Source organism: Anopheles ziemanni, chromosome 2, assembly GCF_943734765.1.
Source record: "Anopheles ziemanni chromosome 2, idAnoZiCoDA_A2_x.2, whole genome shotgun sequence".
NCBI lineage: Eukaryota > Metazoa > Arthropoda > Insecta > Diptera > Culicidae > Anopheles > Anopheles ziemanni.
The window spans coordinates 25,597,233-25,625,229 of NC_080705.1; the positions used below are offsets into that span (position 1 = coordinate 25,597,233).

Sequence of the window (27,997 nt, forward strand, 5' to 3'; positions counted from 1 at the left end):
GGAAAATATTTTAATTATTCAAATAACTTGAATTGAAAATAACCTCATACATAACCATTTAAAACACTAGCGCAAATAAAACTCGTTAAAACAGAGTTGACACTATATAAAGTCCACCTGTAAACATAAAACGTGGCAAAAGGAAAAGGTAACAAGAATAGATAATCGAGAAAACAAACCCCTGCTCGCATAAAGTAAATTAGAAGCGCTTTGCTATTTTAATCTCGATAGAGGACTCTCAGCATGAAAAATAGCAAAACACTCGATCGCAAATCGGTAAGCAGAGCAAAACATCTTCACCCGCACCGACGAGACGCCTTTCTCCTTCTCCAAAAAAACGTGAACCGGTGTCACACGGCGAGCCAAATAAACACTCGCTGATAAGAGATGCTCTTGATAGTCCTTCCGGAGGAGGCAGTAAGTTGTCCCCTTTTGTCGAGCCAAGTACGCCCCGGAACGGCAATCGATGAGGTAAAAATAACAAAGTCAAAACCCAACATGCACAATCGAGCGGTGGCAAGGAGTAGCATAATCGATGGTGAGGCCTTACTCAAGAAGAGATCGAGAGCGCGATCGCGAGCGTGGATGCGAAGCGCAGCGGAGAGCCAATAGATACGCTTTCTTTCCCGAAGCGGTAGGAAGCGGTGCGGCCCAATCAGTGCAGCATCGGTCAATGATGTTTCAATTTCTCGAGAGGCCCATCGTCTCGACGATCGCGCGGAGAACGTATCAGTCGGGGAAAAACCAACGAGTCGCGCGAGTCGGATCGCCTCGCTGAAGACGAGAAGGAGCTTTCTCTCTGCTGCGCAAGCTCAAGCAAGCTTTCGGTTTCGGGCCGTCGAAACCGTCGGTTCTAATATATATGTTGCGCACCGGGCAGCGCTAGCGTCCAGTTCCCCCGAGACGGTCAGTGCAGTCAGTGGCTGGCTCGCAACGAACAACAAAAAACACAGCGATCTTTCAGCAGCAGCGGTGAAGGCAGCTCCGGGAAGCTTGGAGACCCCGGGAGAAAGCGATCCGCACGATCCGCGACCCGAAAGAGCAGGAGAAAGAAAGCTAACGGCAAACGCCGATGCGAGCTGTGGCGTGTGGTGGGGCTAAGCGAACCTCTCCGGCCCAGGGCGAGTGAGCGAGAAGGTGGTGGTAAAAAGAAAGCGGCCGCGCAAACAGCGAAACGCGAACACGATCGCGAACCTCCTCCCCCCGCGGAACGCAAGACGATCTCCGAGTGGCGAGTGCGAAGCAGTTGCCCGGACCGGGATCGGTACGATCGAACGGCGGATTCATTCCCGTCTCGAGAGTCGCGCGAGCGCAACGCGCAAAACCCGCAAGAAGTACTTCGACGTCCCAGTCTCCACCCGGCGAACACACCTCCTCCCGCCCTAAGACGGGCCGCCAAGACGCTGCCGAGTGGATTGATGGTGAATTGTCCGTTACGCGAGCGCGCGCGCCCAAAGTGCTACTTTCTTTTCGGGCCGGCTGGCTGGCCGGAAAAGACCGGAACGTCGTGCACCGTGGCCAGTGTGTGAACGAGATGAAACTTTCGCGGAAGTGAGCCATTTCCGACGCGCACCCACACCGGAACACAGTACGGACTGCAAGAAAAACCAACACCGAGTTGGCAAAGAATCCTTTGGAAGGAAAGAAATCGTAGTGTAATAGTGCTTACAGGTTAACCATTCACGGTCCTGTCATCGAAGCAGGTCCGAAGCGGGTAACGAGAAGGCAAGAGGACAAGGAACCGTGTACCATTGCGGCCGGGATATTGTGCGCTGCGTGTTCTTCGCCAGCAAGGGAAAGTTCAAGGTTCTCTTTCCTTGGAATCTGGGGTGAAAGTGACCGCAGCGAAGCGACGAACGGACGAAACTGAACAACAACAGAATACATACACCGCACAAATACACGCAAGCGCGCACGCCTACAGTGCGGCATCCGGCGTGTTGGGCGATTAACTTTTTTCAACCTTATTTTATTTCTGTGCGTATCTCAAAGCCCTGGAGGCTGTGTGTGTGTGTGTTTTTAAGTACCCTCAGAATCGAACCCTTCGCGTCAGAAGAGAACCGGATCCGGCTTATCGCACTCTCGCCGGACCGATGCGTACCATCGCTGTCAATTAACTGACACACTTGAGCAGACGACCTCTGGCTCCAGGAGAGGGACACAAAACAGACAAAACAACGCCGCCAGGTGAAAACGAAACAAAAGCCCCAAAACGACACTAAAAGCGCACCGATAGATCATTATCGGTCAGGTCCATCTCCGACCTGGTCAGGTTTCCCGCGTGAAGTGTGTGACTGTTCTTGCCGCGAGCGAGTGCTCAAGTGTCGGTGATCCGCACCCAGAAGTGTCCGTCGCTGCAGTGCCCAACATCCGAGTGGAAGAGCAACCGAGTGTGAAGTGAAGTGGTGTTGATTTGACGGCAAAAATCGGTGATGATGATGCTGACGGTCGTTCGAAGCCGGCAGGAAGGTGGCCGCAGGTGGCTGCCCTCCACGGTCCTGCTGCTGGTAGCGCTCGTCGCCGGCACCACGCTGACCACGTCCGTAACTGGGTTAAGTTCAACAGGTGAAAGAGGTAAGCGAAGCGAACGGATCGGAGCTCGAGCTCTGGCGCTGTAGGTTAAAGAAAACCGGTCCCAGCGCCACACCGGATCAGGTGTGGCCAGTCGGGAGTCGACAGGTCGCGATCACTGTTCGGCGGTAGCACACGGTGAAAGATCAACGGATTTGTTTATCGCCACGGAATGAGGGAAATATGATCAATTATGTTTGTTTTGATCGAGGTGGAAGTTTGGATGAGCCCCTGAAGAGTCGGTGGAATTCTCCGACGATGTTCGATGTCAGAGTTCTATCAATTATGGCTAGCGAACACGCCATCCATTCCTGAAACCTGTTATGTAAAACCAGGTTACAGCTTCTCTTCAGATGTTACGAAGGCCCAGGAAAATGGATTCAAAAGCTGTACTGGACTAAATGCTGACTAGAGAAGAGAATGAAAAATTAGACGATAATTCAAATATGCATGTTGCATTAAATATTTGATAACTGTTAGCGATCTGAACAATAGTGACAATAATACGTTTTGGTAAGACATAACAGATTTGTAGACATTTCGTTGAAGTTGATCAATTTAGAAAATTGAGCATGAACTCTCTCTCTCTCTATCCAACTTGCTGCAGGAATTTTTTTTATCTACCTTTTATACCGGTGTAGAAATTAGAAAGAATTAATACCCTTCGGTGTACTATTCATCATCGGTTAGTTTCAAAACATATGATTGTTTTGAACATAAAAAAAAAATTAACATGATTTAAGTACTTCGAAGCTTATTTCCAAAGTTGATTTTTTTATTCTCCACAGACAACAAACAAAATGCTAAATAGACATATTTGAGTATATTGGTAGTATTTCCGATGAATTATCTACTTTATGGATTACTGTTTTTCATCAACTCTCCAATATCTGCGTCTTACTGGCATTTTTTTTCACTCAATCCCAAAAACAAAGTTTATCGACAATCGGTGTAAATAACATAATCAATGTATCAAACAAAAATGAGAAAAGCAAAAATTGGAGAGCAAAATTATTCATCCCATTTGTCTTTCCAAGCTAAACTATACGCAAGAAAAAAACTAATTGGTTGGTTTGGAATATTTATCAGACGAATCAATGCAAATGTGCTTCCCTTGAAAGCATCCAGGATCAACCGATCCCACCAGATATCGCTGCGAAATAGTTAAATAATACAGACGGATTTGGAAATCTAAAGCGTGGTTTCCCTTCGCGTGTGTTCATTAGGCGATGTGTTTCCCCGCCAGGAGAGTTCACTATTTATGGTTGCGAATGCAAATAAAATACATTAGCCCGGTGATAGCGACCTGCGACGCTATAACGGGCCCTGGTCGACGAGCAGGTCGTAACATTTTGACAGCGATAGAAATGTGCTTTCTAATTTCAATCATAAACATCACTGACATATGCATAAGCCGGCCGACGAAGGGGGGGAGAAATGAAGAGTCTGCAGACGTGGGGAAGCAAAACGAAACGTTATCCCGTTCGAGGCAGGTGTGGCAACGCGGAAAGAAGTAACGTTTTGATGGTCTTTCTCGTCCTTTTAAGGAACGTTGCTGAAAGAAGTTCGTATGAACCCATTCACGAGATGAACGTATTTGAACGCTCAACCTTAATTTCCACGACCAACTTCCCTGACCAACCTCAATCGCAAGCGAATCGGGATTCAAACTCCCAGAGGTGTGCGTGTGTGTGTGTGTGTGCTGAGGCCAAATCTGTGTCAGTGGCGACCAAACGAACCGATCTGTTAGATCAGATCAGATAACCTCTCCGCTTTCCAGGCTTTGCGGAACGCACCACGATCGCACCGGGCAGGAAGTGTTACGATCGATGATTACGACATTATACAACGACGGAAAAGCCTGGCGTGGCTGCGGAGTACTCTCTTCGCACTGTTTGCAGGGACGCAGGCGAAGGATAATTATCGATCCGTGGCGCGTGGAGTCTTCATTGGGAGACCTAAATGCCCCGGGTAAACAAGTCCCTCGATGGGGAGGGGGTCTTTAATGAGGCGGCTCTGAGGGTGAGATACGGGGTGTGGGTAATGACGGGTGCCAAGTGTGCGCCACACCATGTGCCATAATTGATCGATCGATCGTTCGGTCCAGTAGTCAATCGGGTTCATCAGCTTCGATTGAGTGGAAGCAAAACAGGAAGTCGAACCGAACTTGACCATGGTGGCGGATCTCTTGCACTTGATCATTTGTTTGTTTGTTTGTTAGGTTTATACTCTTTTCTCCATTGGCTTTAGCTCATCTGGGAAAACTGGGAAGGAGGTTATCTGATGCCATCAAGGTTTGCCCGTGAATTTCTCTACCGAATTGCTCGTTCGATCACATGGCAGCAAAAGACGTGCTCCAAAGGAAAAGCATTACGATGCTCCAGAAAGAAAACTACACACACACACATACGCCACGTTGAAGGTGGCCGTGTTTACGCAGTTGCGCACGGGGCGTCGGGGTAATTAATCACGGGCTCATCGGTTGCGCTTTCTTTTTCGTGCTTACTTTTAATTATCACCATTATTCGGATCACCTGAATCAATTTATGTAACGGATCCCGGATCGCAACCTGACCATGGAGGCCCTGGCCATGGATCTGGGGGGAGGTGGAAAAATGATCCGCCGAAACCCAAGGCCAAGCGCCGTTCGGGTCTTGAGACTGCGTACACTCACGGGGGCACAATCACAAATCGATCCGTTGCAGTTTTCACGCTTCGCGCTGGATCGAGTACAAACACCCGCGTGGTCATGGGAAAGCCTCCCCCTCTGGTCCCTCTTCCCAAATCCACCCGTTCCTCCTCTATCTTCATCTTTGCCCGTCCAAAAGGCGGCGTGACACTTCGCTGCGGACCACATGGTCAAGGCAAAGAAGGCAAAACGGTGCGCGAGAGATCATTTCACCAGGTAATTGTTTGGGTTTTGATTAGAAAATGATTGCAGTCTGTGTGTGTGCACGCGTGTGTGTGTGAGCAGTGCCCAAAATGGTGCCCCGCAACGAGCACACACTGGCCGGGGGCCAGAACTCGGTGACCTAATCTGATTTTTCTCGGTTATTCATCCATTTCGGGGCTTTACGTAATGGAGCGAGTCATGAGTCGCAACCGTCGGAACCGCGTTCGAAACCGGTACAGTTCGGACGAGACCTGCCGTGTCCGGGCGGCGAAATAATGCTTCCAAACGGCAGTCATCCCCCCCCCCCCCCCCCCCCCCCTCCCGAGCCTTAATCGGTTCCATAACGATTGCATCTCATTCCGTTCCGTTCCTTCGGCGGCTTTCTTCGACGTCTTGGGATTGGGAGTCAAATTGGGGATCGATTCTTTTTGTTCCCCTCTTTTGGAGGTCAATTCTATCCTCTCGAACGCTTCATTATGGCGCCCAAACGCGAGGTCAAGGTTTCGACAGCTCGCCCTGGGAAACCGTGATAGAAGAACCATTAGGGAAAAAGGGATGTAGAGGGGTGAGAAGAAGAATTCCCCAAACACCGGGGTAGGGAAATGGAGACTTCTGAACCGGCCAAGAAGCTCGTTGTCGTGAGAACCACTCCGTTCGGGAATCTTCAATCTTTAGACGATGTAGCACGAGAAGGTTGTTGAAGCAAGCGCCCGAAACTCCCGGAGTTTCCCCGTATTTTCCCCCTCGTTTCTTACCCCCCCCCACACTCGGCTCGTGTACTGCTCATCTACTTCAAAATATCCATTTTTCCATCGACTTGCCTCTCCCTGGGTCCCCCAATTCCGATGGCCCTATGGCGAATCCGTGTCCAGAAAAACTGCCAAAAAGTAGGTCTCGGTGTCGAGTTGAAAACGTGCCCCGCCTCTGTCCCCACGTTTGGCCGGGAGTGGGGAAAACGGGCAACAGCCCAAAAAGCCACGAAGAAGAAGCGTCTAGTTTTCTTCTCACCACTCCGTGTGTGTGTGTGTGTAGCATTGTCGGGCGCACGATCATCGATCGTATGGATGGCATGGTTCTTCTTCTTTTTTTCTCTGTGTGCTGTGGCTTCCTTTGAGTCGTTCGAAATGGCACAAATCATTTGAAATTAAGATAGGGAATTGGGAAGCCGATCGTGTCTGGCGTTGGTAATTTTTGCCCTCAGCCCGAGCCGAACCGAGAGCGAGCGCTTTGAAATTTGCGATTTGGGATAAAAAAAAAACGTGCCGAAAACGGGGGATGCAACAACGAGGAGCCAGAGAAGAAGAAGAAGCAGAAGAAGGAAAACTAAACAACGAGGGTGTTTTGGTCCAGACCTTTTGTCCAGCTCGAAGCAAACGGGCGGGAAAACGGGGGTACGACAGCGGAAGTCAAACCAATCAGCAAGTGCTAGAAAAGCGATTTGAACGGTTCGGGAGTAAACTAAATGGGAGCGAACGGCGTGTCGAATTTTGCGTCGTGAAAATCGTGATGATCGAGTCGATTGACATTTTTTATGCAACAGCTCACTTCTAATTAACCAACAACTGGGTTGCTAGAATTCGTTTTGATTACATTCGAACAAGCTATCGGTCGTTTTGTAGGACTCTTTCGTGCAGGTTTTAAGGCTTTAACTTGTAGATAAATGGTATGGATTATTATATATTTAGCAATTTTTTACCATTCTTTAAGGAACTTATATGCCCTCTTATAAACCCCATGAATTGATAGGATAGCTACATTAACCAAATAAAATAATTTGGTGTGAACTTAAGAACTATAAGACCTTATTTGACTTCTCTTTGTTTTATAAACGTCAGTTTTATGTTCATAAGATAACTTCCGAACCAAAAATGTTGCTCTCAATAAAATCCTTTTGATGATCCAAAAGCTAACTTGCTGTTTTTTGCTGTTAAAACTACTTTTTGAGAAGCTCTGCTCAATCCCGGATGTAATGACGATGCAAGCAATCGTGTTTTGAGGACATCCGTACATCGAAACTTTTTCTTATATTTTTTCCATACGACCGATGCTCTCAAGTTTTTGTCATGAAACAGAAAAAAACAGTAACCGGATGGGACACAATCTAAAGAAATGCTGCAGAAAGTAATAACCTTTTTTTCATTAGGTTGCAATGAATCCATTTTTCATTAGGCATCGTCCAATGGAGCAGCCCGATGGTTTTTGCTGATAAAGCAGTTGTTTACAGAAGAATTTCTTTGGATTTCAAGTATCTTTTTCCGATCATTTTTATTTTAATCTCCTAGTGTTTCACTTCAAGCAGAGCAAAACAATATCGTTACAGGTGAAACAGATCGTTACCGTAAATTATTTGAGTATTTTTCTGCGCACCTGTTATTTTCATGTTGATTGAAACTGTGGTTTTTATCGAGAACCATGGTGATAAATTGTTTTTGAAAACTGATATCACATATAACTTTTTGTTTAATTTTCATCGGCCGAAATTTTAGCAATAACGTACAATTTTTGTTTCAAATCTAATTATTCTACTTTCCACTCAAATTGAACCGTTATTACTGAACTTGAAAAAAAACTAGATAAACGAGTACCACTCAATAAATGTGTTTCGTGTGAAAATAACTTTCGTCCTTTTCCGTCTAAATCGCTCTAAAACCGATCAATCATCAACCGCTTGAATTTCTCTGCTTCTAAACAAAGTTTTTCTCTGGTGGGACGATTATTTTGTAACCTAACCTTTGGCACTTTCCATCGGTAACGAGAGGCGCTAAGTTGGATGATAAATCACTACCAGTTCTTCGGTGAGATCTCAATCGACCGAATATGGTCCACCGGGGTGTGCGTGAATGTGGTTTGGTGGAAAACAATGGCTGGAAAACGGATGGACAACGCCCCTAACGAGGCGACAAAACAACAATGGTCCGACGGTTGTTCCGACGATGCACGCCGGCCCATCATAAATCATTCATCAATAAATCATTCAGTAGAGGCACACGTTTTTCCGCACACCACACAGCCTGGGACCGGACGGGTTAACGAGTAAATGAGTCACTGATTACCCCACTTAGGAGCCATTTTCACCGGTCCCTCTAATCACACCAACCAATGGGCGGTGGTGGGATGCTTTTCTAGCTGCGCTCCCATCCCAATCTTTTATCGCACGATTATATGCTCTCTACCCGGCGCCAAATGAAGCTATAACTGTCATCCGTGATCGGCGATTGGGCTACAGCAGCCTATCGGTGGATTTTCCAGCTGGAAAACGCAACATCGTACCGAGAGCGGATCGATCCATCAAGAGCAACATCCGATGCAATGAACGATTCTTCTTTGCACGATGGTTCCAGATCTGGGTCGGCAGACCGGACGCGAGGTTGTTTCCTTGCGAACGAGTTCTTATCAGCCCCAGCTCTTGCCCGGGAAATGGCGACACGCTGGCGTACCGTTACTTTTCCAACGGTGCGTACGCTGCCGGAACGCACAGCCTGGGAATGTATCTACTGTTAGAATTCCTCGGCCGGCTTGTTTTCTAAGCTCACGTTCATTCAGAAGGATGTTATCAATTAGTGAACCGGACCATCACCTCACTACTCTTCCCTTACCGATTGCTCTCCCTGCACGGCCGGAAATTACACAACACCGACTGCTCCTGAAGCGAGTCTTCCAGGCACTCCAAGGTATCCGATTAGTCCTCGCCGTCAGCATCGCAAACTCCTCCAGTCTCGTGACACTCGCGATTTGCTATTTCCGCACAAGACGTCGTCACCACCAGGGTACGCCCTGCAGGCCCAAAACCAGTTGGCTTTTCCCACTGCGGCAATGAAAATCATTCCCGCACCGTAAACGCTGCAGATTGCAACGGTACAAAACCGCACGCCTGATTTGACGTCACTTAACCCCGGCAGGGCTCCCGGAGTGGAGATGTTGAGCAATCCTTCGCGAAAGCAGCCTTGAAAAAGAACGGTTAGTGAATCAGAGCCTGGATGATGGATGAAAATGGTGACTCGAGCCATTTCTTATTTCCCCGGACTTACTTCCGCGAAATGAGTGTACCATGAATAGGGAAAATCCGAAGCAACTTTGCAACCATAAATGTTTCAGAAGTGAATGGCTGGATTGCTAATGGAAGGATAATTAAATTCAAATTATGCAAATGCAAAGGAAATTGTGAGAGACTGTGTGCCCCATGGAGAGGAAAAGTAGATGACAATTTCACTTAATGATTTAAGGTTCTGCCGAGTTGGTTGTCAAGTCTCGAATCATTAACACTTGGGCTAGAAAGTGGCGTAAGATCTTGAAGGAAAACTATGAGAGCACAATCAAATTTCTAGAATGTATTAAATCATATGTATCCAATTTTTAAAAACCAAACTGATCTATACTTTTTTTTTTGTTAACAGTGCGAAGTAAATCCAATCGATAAAATGAAAACAAAAACAATTGACCATTTTTTCAGTCATTTCCATAATAAAGTTAGGCATTTTTTAGGTTCCTGTTGTGAAAGAAGGACTTTAATCTAGTAGGCCAGGATTGGTATGTATTTATTTTCCTGTTTTGTCGCAGTTTCCATAAATGCAAACAGTAGAATTTCACTGTTTCAACCAATTTCCTTTCACTCGATGAGCTTCAATATTTCTGAATTACCCCAGAGACCATGAGATTTATTTATAAATCTTCCAACAATGTCACAAACTTGCATACCTTCCGGGTACGATGCTTGCCCGTTGATTTAGTGTTTATTGAGCTCCGTTTCGCATTGAAACATGCTCGTTCAGGAAGATTACATTCACCAACGATGCAGTCACGGACAAAACAACCCCGCACAATGGACGAAAAAAAAAGAGAATAAGAAAAAACCTACACTCACAACTTTCTACCCACCGATGGATGTATTGCAGTGGAATAAGCCCGCGATGATCGCCACCACCCGGCGATGCAACCAAGATTCAGAAGCGCAGCAGCGTTTGGCGCCCGCGAGTTCACGCGAGTTCACTTTCACATTTTACATCTCGCGACGATCGATGGAAATGGCATCCACTAAATCGTCGGTTCGGGAGGGTGGTGAGGGTGGGGGTGGGGATGGTTGATGGGGGAAAAAATATAAATATCTCCACCAAGCAAGCGCAAGAAGCATGAATCTGAATCGGCCTCGGATGGAGCGAGACAAAACGACGAACCATACCGGAACCGTCACGAAGTCCGTGAACTTGGACGCTGCACGGTGGTTTGCGGTGGGAAAAGCGTACCGCGCACATGATTCGATAAACATACATTTAACTCACTTTCATCGTTCTTATTGAAAGCCACTCGCTCGAACGAGGCACGCGCTTACGTTCGGTGTGTTCGGGACGGGAAGTATGGAAAAGCATTATGCGAAAGCGAAGGACAAAGCGAACGGGCTGGAACCGCTTAGTGGATTTGTTTAGCCCTCACTCCCTCCGTTCCACCGGCCCGGGCCCGCCGGCAAATAGTTTAATTTCACGCGACATGGTGACATGCGTCATCCTTCAAACCGGCATCGACGTGGAATCCGGTCCCCGCGTTGGTGAACAATCGAATTTCGGAACCCGGCGCAATGGTAGGGTAAAGTGAAAGCACCATTCGGTGTGTGTGTGCCCGACGAAACCCAAAAGGACACCGGGTGACACATTTGGCACAAACTGCAACTCAACCATAACCGACCGGAATGCCGGAGTTGCGAACGGCTCGGAACGAAATCGATATTGGGTTCGCGTATTCGGTCGTCCCAAGCCCCGGTCGATGGGAACGACGATCGCCCGAGGGCTGCAGACGGTTGTCTAGCCGGACAGGATGCTCGTAAAAAATGGCAACAGTACAATTTAAAGCTAAACTCAACCCGCGCTCGAAGGTTTCAAGTTTCATAGCGGGAATTTCATGTTTATTGGCAAGGATTAGATCACGCAGACGGAGCATGAAGGAGCATATTTTATTGGACATGCTTCGGTGAAATGTCAAATATATTATTCCTACAAATCTACGTTATTATTTAAAATACTTGTTAATACACATCAATTGAATACCAAAAGAGAAACATGAATTAGAAATGAAACAAAATCTACAGGAAAGCATTTCAAACACTTTCTCATTAATTTGGGAGATAATATCCAAATAACGATAAATTTAAAGCTAAGCGGAAAACTCCAAAAACTCAACTGGACAGCATAAAATTTGCGTTAATTTCAAAAACTAAAACAATAGAATCACTTGTTATTTTGACATTTTATAAGAGAATTGCATCCTCCTCTTGGATATTATGAACATAACATCTCAAAGAACCAAAATCTACTTCCTTCTCAGGACTGTTTATGCCTCGAACGAACTCCACCACAAAGGCAACCACTCGCCTTCGCCCTGGCAAAGATTTGTGCACGCTGGTTCGTGAAATAATAACATCTAATTGTAGCCGGTGGGTGTTTGCTGCAATCATCGATGCTGTGCAGAATCCCCCCCGCCCGCTTCGTGCTCCGCGAATTCCGCGAGCCAAGCAGGCAAGCAAACAAAGCGGCTTCCTTCGCCGCCAAGTGTGTGCGGTTGTCTAGATCTAGACTACAGCTGTTTCCAAATGAGCCGGAGGTCAAATACCTTCTAACGGCATGCGGCACCGGGAGCCTCTTGGAACGTCCGGACCAAGTTCTTCACCCTCAAGAATGGTGAACAGATTGAACGTGTTCAGGAGTTGTGTGCCTATTTGCGTTCACCTTTTCTGAGGTTTTTGGTCGACTAAAAAGTGTCCGTTTTTCCTTTCCTAGCATAACCTCTCGATATCGAAACAGATGGCCTTTTTTGTTGGCTTCCCATTTTCCCCTTTTTTTTCGAAACTGTGAATCAGTTTATTGCCATACCACGAGATGCCCGGGCTGAAGCTATTTCCCGGGCGGAGAACGAATGCGAACCACCGTTCCAGGTCAATCAATCAAGCGGATAATGGGCGAGATTTTTATGTCAATTGGATAAAACCATTTTTCGTGCCACGCTTTTAAAAAAAAAACAATGTTCAAGGATAGTTTGAAGCACAAGAAACGTGTTCCCAGAGGGTGGAGCATTTGTTTTCGTGCACTCACACCTTTCCTTCTCCACGCGGGTCGGTATGCAAATTCACTAACTTTTACTTTTGCACAAACAATCGCGCTTTTTTAGTACCGTGACCGGTCGGCCGGCCGGATCGGAAACCGAGGGGAGTGAAAAAATAAACGATCGCAAGAAAACTAACCCATAATAATTTGTCACTGCCATGTGTGGAGCAAACAAAAGCGTTTTCGGTCATCCATGCTCACGGTCCATTCCGGACGAACCGCCGAAAACAAATAAGACGGACCGAAAAAAAAGAACAGGAGCATAAATTCCACCATGCATTGCCAATGAAGAGAAAGCGTGCTGATATTTGCGAGTAGGAAACACAAGAAAAAGCGTTAAAAAGCACCCACATTTCCCGGGCTCCTAGAGTTGAGGAAGAAATTCCCTCCATGTATGGTAAATTCAACCCAGACGGTAATCCGTTCCCGATCAGCTAACCAACGCGTTCCCTGAACGACGTTGAAAGACGTCACGCTTTTTCATCCATTTTCCTTTGCCATTTCCCGCGTCCGTTCGCTTGAGGAGCTTTCCATTCTTGGAGATGCCCCGCGCGGAAGCAAGAATGGGTGGTCGCGTGATATTGATTAAACCGATTGTTTTAAATCAACTTCAATTTTCTCCGATCGAGCTATCAATTTGCCCTTATTTATCCCCACTCAGGAGCTACTAGAGAAAACAAACAAAAAATTAGAAAACAAAAAAAATACATTCGCCGATAGGAAACGGGTCGTGCGGTGGGGAATTCAATTTCAAAAATCGATTCAAATCCAGCCGCGGGAAATTGGGATGTTGATTAAAAACCCGCCAATCGGAGTTGCAAATGTAGTGAAAATGCAGAGAAACGAACGGACGGACGGGGACAGGGGGGGCAAAAAAGCGGTTAATCTTGTGTGGTGCAAAGATTATCCACCGTAGGAAGACCCGATCGGTCATCGGGGCGATTCGGTTTCGATTTCTTTCCGATCGCAAATCCCGGCGTTCCGGAAGCGGTCGGTAAAGTCGCCGCGAAATCGAAACCCCCTGATGTCCGCATCAGAAGTCAACGACCAAAATTACAGACTCGGTTCCCTCGGTGTGGCAAATCGTAAAGAAGAAATAAAAAAGCCGAACGCCTGCTGCTCGGTAAGGCTTTCGATGGAAAGTGAAAACGGCATGGGCAGCTTTTTTCTTATGCTGAAGGTGCTTTTTTCTTCTTCCACCTCAACGCTTCCGAAGGCATCAATGTTTTTTTTCGCAAACAAAGATCGACCAAATTGACATGATAATAGCCTGCAACTGACCATTTGTTGGCCGCTGAATGATTCCTTCGCCGCATCGTCAACGAAGACGTCAAAGGCGAACCCACAATCGCCCGTCATCGTCTCAAGATGCTCCAAACGTTTGGACAGGTTCCGAAGATCCTACGCTTGTTTGTTTGTATGTTTGTGCGGATTTTACCGACACGTCCAGACAACCTATCAGTTTGGCTTTGTTTCTGTGCAAATGATCGAATTGTCCGGTGGCGCCGTGGCGTCCATTGTTCGCCGAGAAAGGGACGGGATTTATCGGAGATTGGAAAAGAAATTTGTCCGTAATTGTTATGAACGCGGAAGGCACGGGAAAAAGATGAGATCAATTTAAAACAGCACAGGAAAAAGCACCAAATAACATGCACTGCTGATGAATACTTTTCTTCGTCGTTAAAAAAAAAAAGATTAAAGTCTTCTTAAATTACCAGTTTGTAAAACTATAAAAACGTGATCGAACCAACAAAGTTCCACCGATCTTATGCATCAGCAGAACGTTTTATTCCAGAAACGGAGAAAGTTGTCGATGACGATGGCTTTGCATGACACGTCGGATTGTTGCAAGGCGCCTCAAAGATGCTGTGCTTTTTTACGCTCATCCCTATCGTGTTTACGATCGCGTTGAATGAACCTCATCAGCATTCGGTTTTGGTTCCACCTGCACCTTACAGAGTTTTTGTTTATCGAGGGGAATTTTATATTCATCCAGGTGATTGTAAACGAAATGGTTCGACGTTTTAGAATTGATCGCGAAAAGCGTTGTTAACTATAAATACAGTAAATCGTGGATGAGGTGTTTTGTGCCATGTTACAAGCGAATGAAAATTTCATTTTTACAACCGCGTGGTTGTAAACCTTCTCTTTATGTTCTGAAGGGGAAGGATCTAAATTCCACACCTTTATGAGATGAAGAAATGGCTTACTTTCTGATGCAAGTGGAATTCCGAAAATTCTTGCCACAAGAAAACGTTTCCAAACTGGGTCAATTTGAAAATCTTGTATCGCGTTTACAACCAAATATCAAGTAAGAACCAAACATTATTTCACAGATGAAAAAATAAAAAGAACTAAAGAGATAAACATGACAATAACAAGCGAGAAACAAATAGCACACCATCATGCAGTCAATTAAGGAGCAACATAAAAGCAGGTAAAATTAATCACATGAAGAGAACACCAGAAATAATTTTCCGCTGGAAGGCACCCTCGTTATCCTCAAACGGTACTACATTATTTTCAGTTTGGAAAAACACTATGATTCATCCACGAACCAACGAAACCAATTTCGCTTTCATTTACCCTTGGGAAAAATAGAAATCTGGGCAACTCTTTTTTCCACATGCCACCGATCGTCACTGACTCGTAAAGGGAGCGCCAAAAACAAAACAAAAAATACACCACGCAACTAACTCCTGCCTCAACTCCCTCACCTGTCCGCGCGGCCCGCGATGCGAAGGAGTGCAGCGTCTCACTAACCTACATCACCGCGGATGACCGAAATCATAAACCGTCAAATCAATCCCAACCCGAATTTTCGTGGGTATGAAGCGTTACATGGAAAAATCCGCAGAGCAACGCAGAAAAGAGAGAGAGAGACAAATGAAGGGAAGCGATGAGGAATGAAACACCGACTCGACCCGCTGACTTACTGACTGACTAACTGACTGTCATGTCGTCTCGTACCACTCCAACGGTTCCCGCCGGACCGGAAAGAAGCTAATCCCAAGCGGAGCCAAGCTGGAGAAGCCCAAAACGGAACAACCTTCAGGCCGCTGTAGTTTGTCAACCGCTGTGTTTCGTGGGATTGGGTGATTTTCCACTTTTCCGACCGGACTCCTCGGGGAGCCGGCCAGGAGCGGCTCTTCTGAGGCATAAAAATTTAATGCCTCGACATGGATCCATCCAGCTCGAAACGACAACCGTGCGGTATTTTACGTTTTGCCTCTATTTCAACACACACTTCTTTTGGGATGTTCTTTGTTTTCCTTTCCCTGCTGGGTGGGTTTTCGTGCCTGGAATGTCCACCTTATACCGCCGTTGGACGCTGCTCCCCGTCTCCGCCAGGTTTATATGAGTTTTATAGCGCCGGTGTTCTTTAGCGCTGATTGCACCATCGAGTCGCTCACAAAACGTCGCGGCGCAAGGGCGACCTTAAAGGCAACTGTGTGCTTGTTTCCCATCGGGCCACCGCCGACCAAGCACCCCGAGCTCTCCCCCCCGGTACGGTTCCGGTGAACGATCAAACTCCCGTGCGATGTAAGAACGACGTGTTCCACCGTTTTGGAGCGGTGCAGCCGGATTGTTTGGTGCAATCGTTTGCTCCACATTCGACAGCAGTTAAATTCAATTCGCTCGCCCTAAGCAACGGTGGAAATTAGCGGCCATCGTGGTTGCGGTTTTCCCTGGCAGTAACATTCATTTTATTCGGACAGGTTAATGGTGTGTCGTCAATGGTAATTACTGCGCCTTTGTGGATCGGATATCGCAAGCGTGCCGTACCGTAATTGAAAATCAGCGCGGACGCCCATTAACGGACACATCGTCCCATCCGTCGTGCCGTTGTTCCTGCAACCGGGGATTGAATAATAATAATTAATGATGAAAGTGCCAGATTTGTATCGATAAAAGTCATCTCCAATTCATTAATAACACTTTCCCCGGAGGCGAAGCGGAAAACGAACCAGAAATGAAGTCCATCTTGATTGGATTGCGTGAAGTAACGATTGCGGAAAGAGGTTGATCGGTTTTTAAACTCTTCTTTCTCTGGCCGATTTCGTGCATTAAAATGGTACCACTCGTGAGCAGATGCAATCACGATCATGGTTATCGATCGAATTTTCCCGGCTCGCTTGCCCACTTTCCCCGCCGCACGCGGGAGCATTACTGCAACGGGAGCGAACTGGAACAATCCGGGACCTAGTTCGTTTCGTTCCAGTTCTTGCCCCCCCAGCCACCGCCTTGACGAAATTCACTTTCCTCCACTCGGTGCGATGGCGCCCGAAAGTGAATCCCACGTTCCAGTGCGCATGAGTTGATCGTCCCGGGAAAACGTTGTGCCAGGCCAACGTCGAAAGCACCACCACCGCCTTCTTTCGCTCGGGAAAAAGGGAACGAAGCGTTTGATTCCTCTGTATTGTTCATCTGGCGGCCACCATTCTACCGCTCGGTGCTTTCTAGTGCCGAAAGTAAAACTTCTTACATTGTTGTGCTCGAGGTTCGAGGAAGGAGGTTGCTTGGATTAAATGGAGCCAAACAGGTTCCACACGGATGCATTTTCGCTCGCTTTTCCTTTCGCTCCATTAAATTCTTTCGCTACCAATGTTTGTCAGACAATGGAAACATAAATCGTGGGAAAAGAATCCGATCATAGTTGTTTCTAATCAATTAGATAGTTCACTAAATGATTAAGAGTACCCCGTTTAGGGCAATTGTAAGTAGCAAAAGTATCTATAGTCTATTTATCTACATAAAACTTGTATCAAGTATCAAGTCAAGTCATCAAATCAAGTATAAATTCCTTTCACCTACAATCTACAAAACAAAATTACCTTCTGATTGATGTAAACACAGTTTTGGAAATGTTTTTCAGGATTTTAAATGTACTAGTAAAACCAATATTTTCTCTTCTGGACTTGTTTTAATTGCAACGCTTCTTTTGTTTTTTTAACTGTTAGTCAAAGTGGAAATGGATTCACCAAAATATTAAAATAAATTTAATTTAAACAGACTGTATGATGAAAAAATATGCTCTTATGACCTTAACCAATGATGCATCCAATCTAAACTTTTTTAAAAAGAGAAAACTGAAAATTAACTATTCCATTCCTTCAAATGTGGTTTTCTTTTCCATTTTGATGTTTTGATTCGAAAAAAATCGAACCAAGAAATTTAAATTTTACTCTAATAACTTTCCGTATTTGCATGACTTTCCAATGTTTCCAAAAGCCTTTTTTCTAATGCTACTTGTATGTGTGTCATGCATCGAAATTTTGTGAAAATAAATAAATCCTTTACCGTGTTTTTGTGAGCTCCTTTACATTTTGCACAATTATAAATAAAAGAAAAAAATTGTGGTAGGATATTTTTAACCACGTACCAAAACAACCTTTACCGGATGCAAACAAAACATTATCCTACATGAAATCATCGTGTGGAGCCCGATTCCTGTTTGCACACCCTCAGAAAGGTCGTAAATTTCGCGAACCGGTCAATTGACGGCCTTTTCGCGGAATTACCATTTCCCAATAACACACACCATCGGCCAACGTTGGTCCGCGTCACGAAGAGAGGGAAAGTTTTATGGCACGGTTTCAAAATGGCTCGCAAAAGTTTATTCTGTGCCCTGGCCGACACCTGACCAAATCGGGACTCATTATGCATTCACGATGAGCTCGATGCTCCGGTTGCCGGCGCGGTGCGGTGAGGAATTCTGCCAACATTTTTATGGATTTTTATTTTCGGTAGCATCAACCCATCAACGTAACCGGAACCGGAACGAAAGCCCGCAAAGGAAGCTCTCGCTGCACCTTGCCAGGCTCTCGGGGTTCCTCCTCCGAAACACGGATCTCCGCCGACGGAGATAGCATCCTGTTTCGCAGATTGTACTTTTCCTTTGTTCGGAAACAACAACATTGTGCACGTCAAACCCGTGGCAAGCGTGGGTCTTCGGTGTTTTCACCGTCTTCCGATTGCTTTTCCCCAGCCAATTACACCGCGTTCGGTAAAAGCGTGATCGAAAAATGTAAAAATAATCATAACGACGAAACGCGGAGCGTGTCCCGGCAGGAGCCGGTTGTCAAATTAACCAGAAAAACGATGACGAGAAGCGACGATCGATGACGCTTCTGGGCCTTGTGCCGTCGTATTATTATTATTTCCGTACCATTTTATGGCTTCGCCCGATGGGCTGTAAACGGGGTTGTAAAAAAAAAGGCAAAGCAGAAAAACGCAACTGAACACCGAAGCCTCATAGATGGTGGCTCATCGGTTGGCAAAAAAACTTTGGCACGCTTTGTTGTTTTATGCTCCGTGCGATTCCCCTGCTGGGTTTTTTGTATTGCGATTGAAAATTTATTGTCTGAAAATAGTTTGATTCGTAACGGGAAGGGTCGAAGTTCGGGTTCGTTTGCGTCATCGGGAAGTGGTGAAATGGCAAACGTCAAGTGGGAGACAATTTTCGTGAAAAAGGTAGTTCCCGGTAATCAACATGTACATAAAAAGGAATCCTTTTGAGAAAAGAGCCATTTTATAACAAAACAGAAGAGTGAAACAAGAAAAAATTATATTATTTTAACTCCCTTTGAAATGTGTCTAACTCTGTTTTGTTTCTTTTATTGTCTTTTCAGGTGAGTTAGAAAATCCAACCCCAAGAGCCTTCAAGTAATGTGTAAGTTGAAATGATATTCAATTCCCTTTGCATCTGTCAGTCAGCTTATGATTCAGTGGAACAAAAGAACATTATTGCCCAGAAGAACTCTCCAGCGTGTCTTACGGAATACGAATTGTCTTCAAGTAGTAAGAACCGATCTTTGATGCATGACAGTTGGTCTCTCAGTGCTTGCTTTGTTTTCTTCCCGCAGTAAGTCCCCGACATGACGATCATTTTAATAGACAGTGTCGCATAACAGAAGCTCCTAACAAGTTGTTGACTCTTTGGAGTTCTCCTCCTGATGGTACCGAACGAGTCTAGAGACTATTTATTATCCCTCCGGAGCTGAAAGACGAAGCTTCTGCAAAAGTCTTGTCCATTGATTTGCGTGCACGGTCGAGGAGCCAATGTCAATCAGTTCTCGGGAGTGCAGGGCTCGGCCTGCTTAGGAAGGCTTTCGACTCCACAACCAACCCTGGTGACAAGCGATGGTTCCCGTGATGAATGTAACGAACCGAAACCGAAGCGGATCACTGTTTATCAAGGGAGTCGCACACAACGCGGATGGTCATGGCGGGCGAGGGTCTTCCTTCTTCGTGCCTCGAATAAAACCCGCCCCGCTCCGGGAACTCCCCGCTTTTCCACCAGGTTTGACCGCGGTCGCCAATGTAATCGCGGTGTCAAACGCATCGCAATGTGCCACCTTATGTGCGTTGCGTCTGGAGGAAAGGGCCGTCCGTGTTGGGGGGATGCACACAAACTTGCCCCTCCGCGAAGTGCCCCGGCCGTTGCTGTCCCACATTCGCGTACATTCGAGCCGAGTAAAACCGGGTGGAGAGGAATCCAGGACATAACGGGAATACGAGTCGGGCGGCCCGTGGTACTCTCCGCGTGCACACAAACAACCACCCGTCCGGTTACACGATGGCCTCCAAGTGGAACATATGTGCAGCATGATCTCGCGAGTCTGTTATCGATGCGTCGATCGCATTCGCCGTGTTCGGCTCGTCTTTGACAAACACATCAACACGTCAACAATCAAGCCACCTGCCGGGACGTCCCTGCGCGGTCTTACAACAACCTGATGAGGTGATGTTTGACGATCATTTTCGAAATCGAAATCGAGATCGACCGTGGCGGGAACAACATTAATTTACATATTTCTCGAAGTAACGTACCGATTATTCCATCGTGTCTTTTTATGTTTCTGACTCCTAAAAATAGAGAAACTACATAAAAACCTTCCAAAGATAAGCTCTTCAGGAAGGAACGAGACGCAGCTTGATGCCATAAAAAATGCGGCATCCAAGAGGAAGCTAGAAGAACTGCGATTCACCTTCAATCGAGGAGCTTCTTGATTGCTCTCTTCAAAACCCGTGCTTCAGAATCGGGTCAAGAACATTACATGATGATTGCGTTGGCATGAAAGAATAATGCGGCAATCAAATGTATTCATCCCTCCCGAAAGATTTCTGGAATGTAGTTTATTTGTAGTTCGCTTCTGTTCTTGATTTTTACACTGCAAATGACGTTACAACCAAGCTCGCAAAATGCTAAACTTTCAATGGTGGAATCGAAAGCAACTCCCAACCGAAGGCACTGCTCCCTTTTTTTTTCGCCCGCACGCGCGACGTGCGATTGGAAACTTTCACGATATGTCATCAAATGTCCCGTTTCAATTCAATGATATTCACTTTCAACTACTTCTCCAACCGTCGCGCGCCGTTCGTCGTCTGCGTGTTCGTCGCGATGCGGGTGACCTAGAAAAGCGTCGAATCATAAGCATCGATGCGGATCCCTCGGGTGGAAAACACTCGGGTGGGTTGGGCGGGTGGAAACACCGGGAGGAGAGGGTGATGCGTTGACTCTAAATTTCTAATTCACGCCAAAAAAAAACCCCCGATGGCTCATTTGTCGGCTGGACGGGAAGAAACCGGGTATGGTTGCAAATTATCACACCTGCGTTCGGCCAAGAAGTTTTCGTTCACACGAAAAAAAACACACACACACATGCAGAAGCAGGAGGTTCTCTTGTGGCCCATTTTTCTCGCCAGTTTTGATGGGTTTTCGCGCGTTCGCGGAGAACTTTTGCTTGTTTCCCACCGTTAAGATAACCCATTAAAGTACGAACAGAGGCCCTCACTTCCGATGGCGCACCGGACTGTTCCATAAGCGGTTCAAAAACGGTAATCGCCGCGAGAACGATTCAGGTTCACGGGGCTCAAGAACATTTAGCGCCCGCTTCGGTTATTTTGCTTCTGTTGTTCCAGAACGCGCACCAGCTTTACGGTTCGATTGATTGCTCGGTGTGTAATTTCGGCGTCATAATTTCGATAACTCGGTCATTAAGGCCGACATTAGCGCAGGCACTGATTGCAGGCGGGGGAAAAAGAATGCAACGGAAGTTGGCGAGGGAAGAAAAAAAAAGGGAAGAACAATCTGCGGTCAATTTAAAGATTCGCACTTTGCTACCGTTCCGAATGGATGAGATTAATCTTGGCCTGGACTGAAATTGTAAACGAATTATATTTATACTTACGAAAACTGTTTTCCAACTAAAACAGATTTCATTCGAAAAAGCAATAATTGTTATCAGTGCAAAAAGTAATATTCTAGCTTCAAATGTCTATCAAAGCAGGATAAAAGAAGAAACATTATGATGATGTAAATTGAATCTATAAACCTATCAAATTTCGTAATGATTGTTCGTATAAAATAATTGCGTTTTAAAAAAAAGGACACTGTAACAATGCTTAACACCGTTGTTTGTATTACAAATTATTGAATTAGTAAACATTTTCTTAATTCTTGCCCATTCCTGTAATCCATTGTAAATTTGTTTACGTGATAAACAGGTCAAAAACAATAAGTTATTTCAAAACTATTGTAAAATGTAAATAAATAAGTATAACTAACCTAATTAGCCATCGCATTTCATTGTTGCAAATAAGTGAGCCAGTTCATGTTTATCTGCTTTTTATTCCCAAATTTATTTCTTTTGAAATACAATTGAAAAAAACGATTTAAGCCTTTTCTTTTAAAAATTAAAAGATAAGTTATTTACCCGAAAATTGTGATGTTGATGATGGTGTTGTGTTCTACTAATAAGTTTGCTAAAAAAGAGTATATTATTTTCATTTCAACCAAAACAGTTCCACTCATTGTTTTGGATTTTCATTTCTACCAAACAATTCCACTCAACATTCGAAGTAACAGACATCGATACAATACGGTATGATACTGAACATGAAAACGCTTATTTGCTTCTAATATGTTGCTGCTCGGCGAATACAAGCAAAAAAAAGGGGGGCGAAATCCCTATTCCTATTCATTCCCCAATGGTCAATGGGGTTGGGCATCGAAAACCAAACTCCACCGTTCCTACGGTTACACAACTTCATTCGAGAGGGCAGACGGGCAGCCGGCGAGCGGGTAAAAAAAAAACATCCGTTTATGATCGGCCCCGTCCGTGTACCGCTAGGCCGACGCCACGGAAAGTCCCGTAGCGCCGGAATGCTGGACTACCTGCGCGATCGCCTCTAATCAAACCGATCGATCGGCCGCCCTGCCAAGCAGCGGACCGACGCTTGGAAGAATATGACCGAAAGCCTAATCATTCGGGGCCTTCCCCGCGAGAGCGTACCGGATACCGTTGTGATAACACGGAGCTTTTCCGGCTAGAACAGCCCGCTTCGTTCTCAATTTAAATGAAAAATCATTTAAATCTCATCGGAGGTGACCCAGAACGGGACCCGGGAATCTAGGTTACTGGATTGGGCGCAAAGAAGGTTCTAGCCGGCAACAACAGAAATAAAAAAGAACATAATTGATCAATTTTATGGTAATATAAAGCCCGAATGTGTTCATTAGAAGCACAGTTAGAATGCTCCGCTACTGGTAGAAATTTAGTTCTGAGCGTCGAACGTGTTGGATGCAGTATCAATAAGATTCTCGGCAACAGCTGCCAGCTTGGTTAACAGCAAACCTGATTCAGTTAATTAATTGGAACTTTTCGGATTGGTTTAGCCATGATGAATAAATAAACAAACGAAGTTTCATCGAGATAACGAACTATCGTGAAAGGTACCGAGCGTGTCGTTGGAAGTTGACTATTGATTGGTTTATGCAACCGAGTGACATTAAAATTTCATACGGAGCAAACTAATCCACACCGGTGATGGAATTTGTCAAACATTCTCCAATCATGTTCGTTCGATTCCCGCAAACTCCCGGGAGGCGCCGGAACTATTGCCGGGATAATTTCGAAGCCCCACCGGTGCCATTTTTATCTCTAGTGTCAGATAATCACATCCAATCCCGCGAACCCGGGTGGAGCTTATCCGAAAGCCTCTACCGGAACCACACGCGGCGCAGTTTTAATTGCGTCCAGCCCAATTAGTCGAATCACTGTTTAATTTATTCATATCGGTCCCATCCTCCACGCAAGCAAGGTGTTAAACATTACGATGCGTCGGACACCGTCCGGGACCGAAACCGATGGGCAGAGGGAGTTCGGAAGGTGGGGATCGACATCAGGGAAACGGTTATGCTACCGGACACCCTGCGGCGGCCATGGGGACGTCGATGGGGTTGGGTTGGAAAATTTCAGCACTGGCCCAATTAGTCGTCCGGCGGGCTTTTCCCGGTTGTCGAAAAGGCTTTTCCGGATTGGGCAAGCCCACCGCCCAAAACGACGGGGGGTGGGGGAAGGGGTTGGGACGCGGGAGTGATACACGCACGAACGCACTGATAGTAACTCGGTCACTCGGCGCGTGAGTTATTCCACTTTTGACCAAAATGTGACCCAAATATGGTGCCAAGCGAGGCGCCGCGGCGCCTTACATTACACTCGCGGGGCGACGCGGGAGACGGGGGAGCTGGAGAGTCATATTCCATATCCGACGGTCCAGCAGAGACCAACCACAGCGACACACACGTGCAAGTCGGGTACTTGCAGGAGTGTACGTGAGCCAAAGGGAAGCACAAAGCCACACGAAATTATCACACCTTTCTTCAAGACGGCCATGAGGAATGTGTGAATAGAATAACGTAAGTGTGTTGGGCTAATTTTCAAATCCTCTCTCTTGGGAGTTTTTTGTTTAAGGAGTGAATGACGACATAATACTGTTTTTAAAGCTTAAACCATATTTTGAATGACATCATAAGGAGGAACTAGTGCCTAATTTTCGGAAAAGATAGACACATTTTAAGAAATATAGCAAACATTGACAACCAAAGTAACCAACCTTTCTAAAAGTCATTCAAGGGTTTACCAACTAAAAACAGCAACGTTCGACGCTCTCATTCTGCCCCGTGTTCACACCTGCTTACGTTCCAGCTTTTGTTTTCTTCTTCGAACATGAAACTGATCACGTCTACTTCCCGAACACCCAAGTTGAGGCAAAACATAAACCAGAAGCGTGCGGAAACAGAAAAGCTCCCTGTTCCACCAAGGGCGAGAAAGGTGAAAGAATAACCCACCAACGATGAGTGACCACGTTTCCACGATGACCAACGGAAGTGGCACTTCGCGAGTTAATTTATAACTTCCGATCCGGGGAGTTGCCGAACGTCGGAACGGCGTAAGCCGACCGCGAAAATCTAAGTCACGGGGAAAACAGGCGTCCAACGGCGGTGTGTTTATCATCAATTATGTGTTTTGAGCTGCCGCCCCCGACCCCCAGCCCCGCCCCAGTATCGGGCGACTCATAACCCACGATCAGCGATCATGATCACCTTTTTTCTTTATTTTTGATCATCGTCTTATCCGCGTGCCCCGCGCTATTGTGTGGGTGATTGTTGTTTTTTTTTCTTCTTTTTCGAATCGTTTCTTACGGCGAGCTCCGATGGATCTCGCGTGCGCCGAAGACGGAAAGCAAAATAAACAGAGCAAGAAATGACGGGAAAAAAGAGAAAGCCACCGAACAATTCCGCTTCAAAACGTCACGCGAGCGCGAATGTTTTGGGATGAGCCCGAAGTGGCATCGAAAAACTACAGCGACAGTTTGTTTTCTCTGCTTCCCGCACGGGACCGGGACGACCGTCAAGGTTATCCGGGGGTTGATGTTGTCTGTGGCAGTGGAATGGGCCAAGTGGGTTGCTAGAAGTGTCGGAGATAATCTGACGAATGAATGGAATGCGATGGCCGAGCGGAGAACGAACGAAACGAGTTTTGGTAGCCATGTTTTGACTGGAGAAGTGTGTTGTTCTTGCTACAAATCTGACATTCCAATGATGCGATCTTTAGGAAATTAATTGAGCTCTATTGTGCGAAGATTACTGACGAAAGAGAGAACTAAGAAGAATTAAATTTACGACAATCATCTAACCTAAGTGATATTGGACAACCACAATAGTTTAATCAATTTTAAGTATGAATGAAATAATTCATCGCGTATTTCTGTTTTTTTACGTTGTTTGATAATGAACTATCTTGAAAATAAGTGAAAGATATAATGTAATAGTTGATAATTCTTAATGATACTTTCACCATCAAGCTAAGGTTTGGAGTTCCGTCAAAGTTCAGAGGATTTTTTAAATTTTGATCTGTTGTAAAAGATTGCCATAATTCTACCTGAGTTAGAAGAAAATTAAAAAAGGCAATTTTCACCATCAACCAGAGATTTTCAGGTGCTTTCGATGTGGCGAACAACATTACCAATCTAGAGGCCACCTTGCTAGATCAATTTTCTTAGGTTATCAGAAGAAAATACTTTGTATTGAATTTGGCATTTTTAACACGTTCTTAAATTTTGAATAAATCCTGTCTTAGACTCTGACATGTTGGCCATCTAGAACATTTTTCTTCGGTATTCAGAAAAGTTTGATCCATATTTTACACCCCCGGACATATCCTAGATGATTGCCACATTTTAAAACAAAACCTTTCGTATACTCTGTTTGCGAAGAAAATTTGTTTATGTGCACAATTTAATCCACCATTCCAACCAAAGTTTACCGCCCGCCGAAAGCAATGAAAATCAACCGGGGAAAACATGCTGGCGTACCGAAATATCTCACCCACTCGCGACGCCTGGTGCGAAAGCGTTATTATTTTACGTCATGGTGTTTATCACGGCATTAATTTCGAACGTGACTAAGCCCCCGTCCGGCAGGATCTTCTGTCTGCTGTAAAGTCTTCATTCCGCCGAATCCTAAAAAAAAAACTAACAAAAAAAAATGCTGGGACACAGTGTCCGGCGTGGAGCCAACAAAACAAAGCTCGCGGCTCTGGGTGGAGTAATTTTCCGCATCATCGCAAATTCACCGGCCGTGTAGTCGCCATCGTGACGTACGTTCGCTTTTTCTTCGCCGAAACCGTGCGCCTGATGAAGAAGTATTCGGGGGAAACTGTGGAAAGGTATCTTTTATTCAGGACAGTTTCCACCTTCACACCGCCTTTCTCCACCAGCCTCGAGAATAGGCACAGCACGATGTCCGAAAAAATGTCTGCTGACATGGTGCTTTCCTGTTTTTTATCCTTCCAAAACTTGTTACGGGCCCGGGAGAATGGACTAACTCAAACCGAAACCGTATGTTTTGCTTCCCTTCGTGGAACGAGCGGTAATAACGACACCCGGACGCTGGTATAACAAATTTCCCATTCATTCGTCAGTATGAAAAATCATTCTCAGTGCCCGAAAGCATGTTTGTTTATTTCCCATTCTGCGCCTTCGTTGGAGTAGAATGGGAACGTTGGTGCTGTCCGGCGTTGTCTGCGCCAACGAAAGAAATACCACATGTCGCTCTCAAAAACAGCATCTCTTCATCCTTGAGCCCGGCGCAACGACACCAATCGGTGATGGTGCACTTTTCCCATCCTTGTTCTGTTGTGCTCCAGCTCGGCTTCGAATCGAGAACATATGTGCTACATTAGTGTACTCGGACTCCCGGGCGAGAATTGGTCCGATTTTTCAACCTGTGAACCCTTGGCCCAATTACGCCCGAATGATTAATGGTTCTGCCGGGCGGTGGCCCGAAAGGCGTCGGTGGCTCGGGTTTTTAAGTGGGGATCGTTTTGGGAGACCCATTACGAATTTACCACGGCGGCCCGGGCCGGCGGCCAAGGGGAAACGGCGCGAGCACCCGGGGGTATGAAAGCAACTGTTTGATTTATTGTGAGGCTCTTTAACTTCGTTTAATATCTTTATATCAGCATTTTATCCTTAATTACTACTTTCCATCTGCGGGTGAGCGTCTTTGTTCGTTGTTTAGCACCCTGGGACTGGGTTAAACATGGACCCCTGAATAGACGGGCCAACGGAAGGACCCGTGCAGGAGGATGATTAATAGAGCTTGCACGCTGCGCTTGATATACTTTTCTCATTAATTTCAATAATTTATAGACCATGATTCAATCAATGCCGCGTGTGTGTGTGTACGGGAGTGTTTGCGTGTGTTCTTAAACTGCACGGTAATTGACATAAAATGTAGCTGAAAACTGTCGGATTCACCCCCGGGGAAAGTCCTCCCAACCTTCCCATTCGGAACAATTCCGAAGAAGTTAATCTTAACGCCACTTTGCGGTGGAAAACTCGCGGCGAACCGTTTTCATCCAAATAAATAACTTCTTCAACAACGGAGTTTGTTAATAAACATAATCAAACTGAATCGTGTCTTCTTCGTACAGCAAATGTCTTACTCGGAAAAGCATCGTTCCGACAATTCCAACGAATCGCTCCAAATGAATAATAATTAACCGTCAGAAGATATCGCACTGAAATGATAATCCACTTTATCATTTTTCCCCAGATCTCTTGTGCGCGTTTGTGTGTGTGTGTGTGTGTTTAT

The 27,997-nt window shown here is 45.7% G+C and overlaps 1 protein-coding gene across 1 annotated transcript in view; it reads left to right on the top strand.

Annotated features, from left to right (window-relative positions):
• The first annotated feature begins 2,435 nt into the window (after positions 1-2,435).
• The window catches only part of LOC131293280 (serine protease filzig), a 38,417-nt gene continuing 12,855 nt past the window's right edge, over positions 2,436-27,997 (top strand). Inside the window, exon 1 of the mRNA XM_058321361.1 lies at positions 2,436-2,574. Coding sequence (XP_058177344.1) covers positions 2,436-2,574 — 139 coding nt within the window. The remainder of the gene's footprint in view (positions 2,575-27,997) is intronic.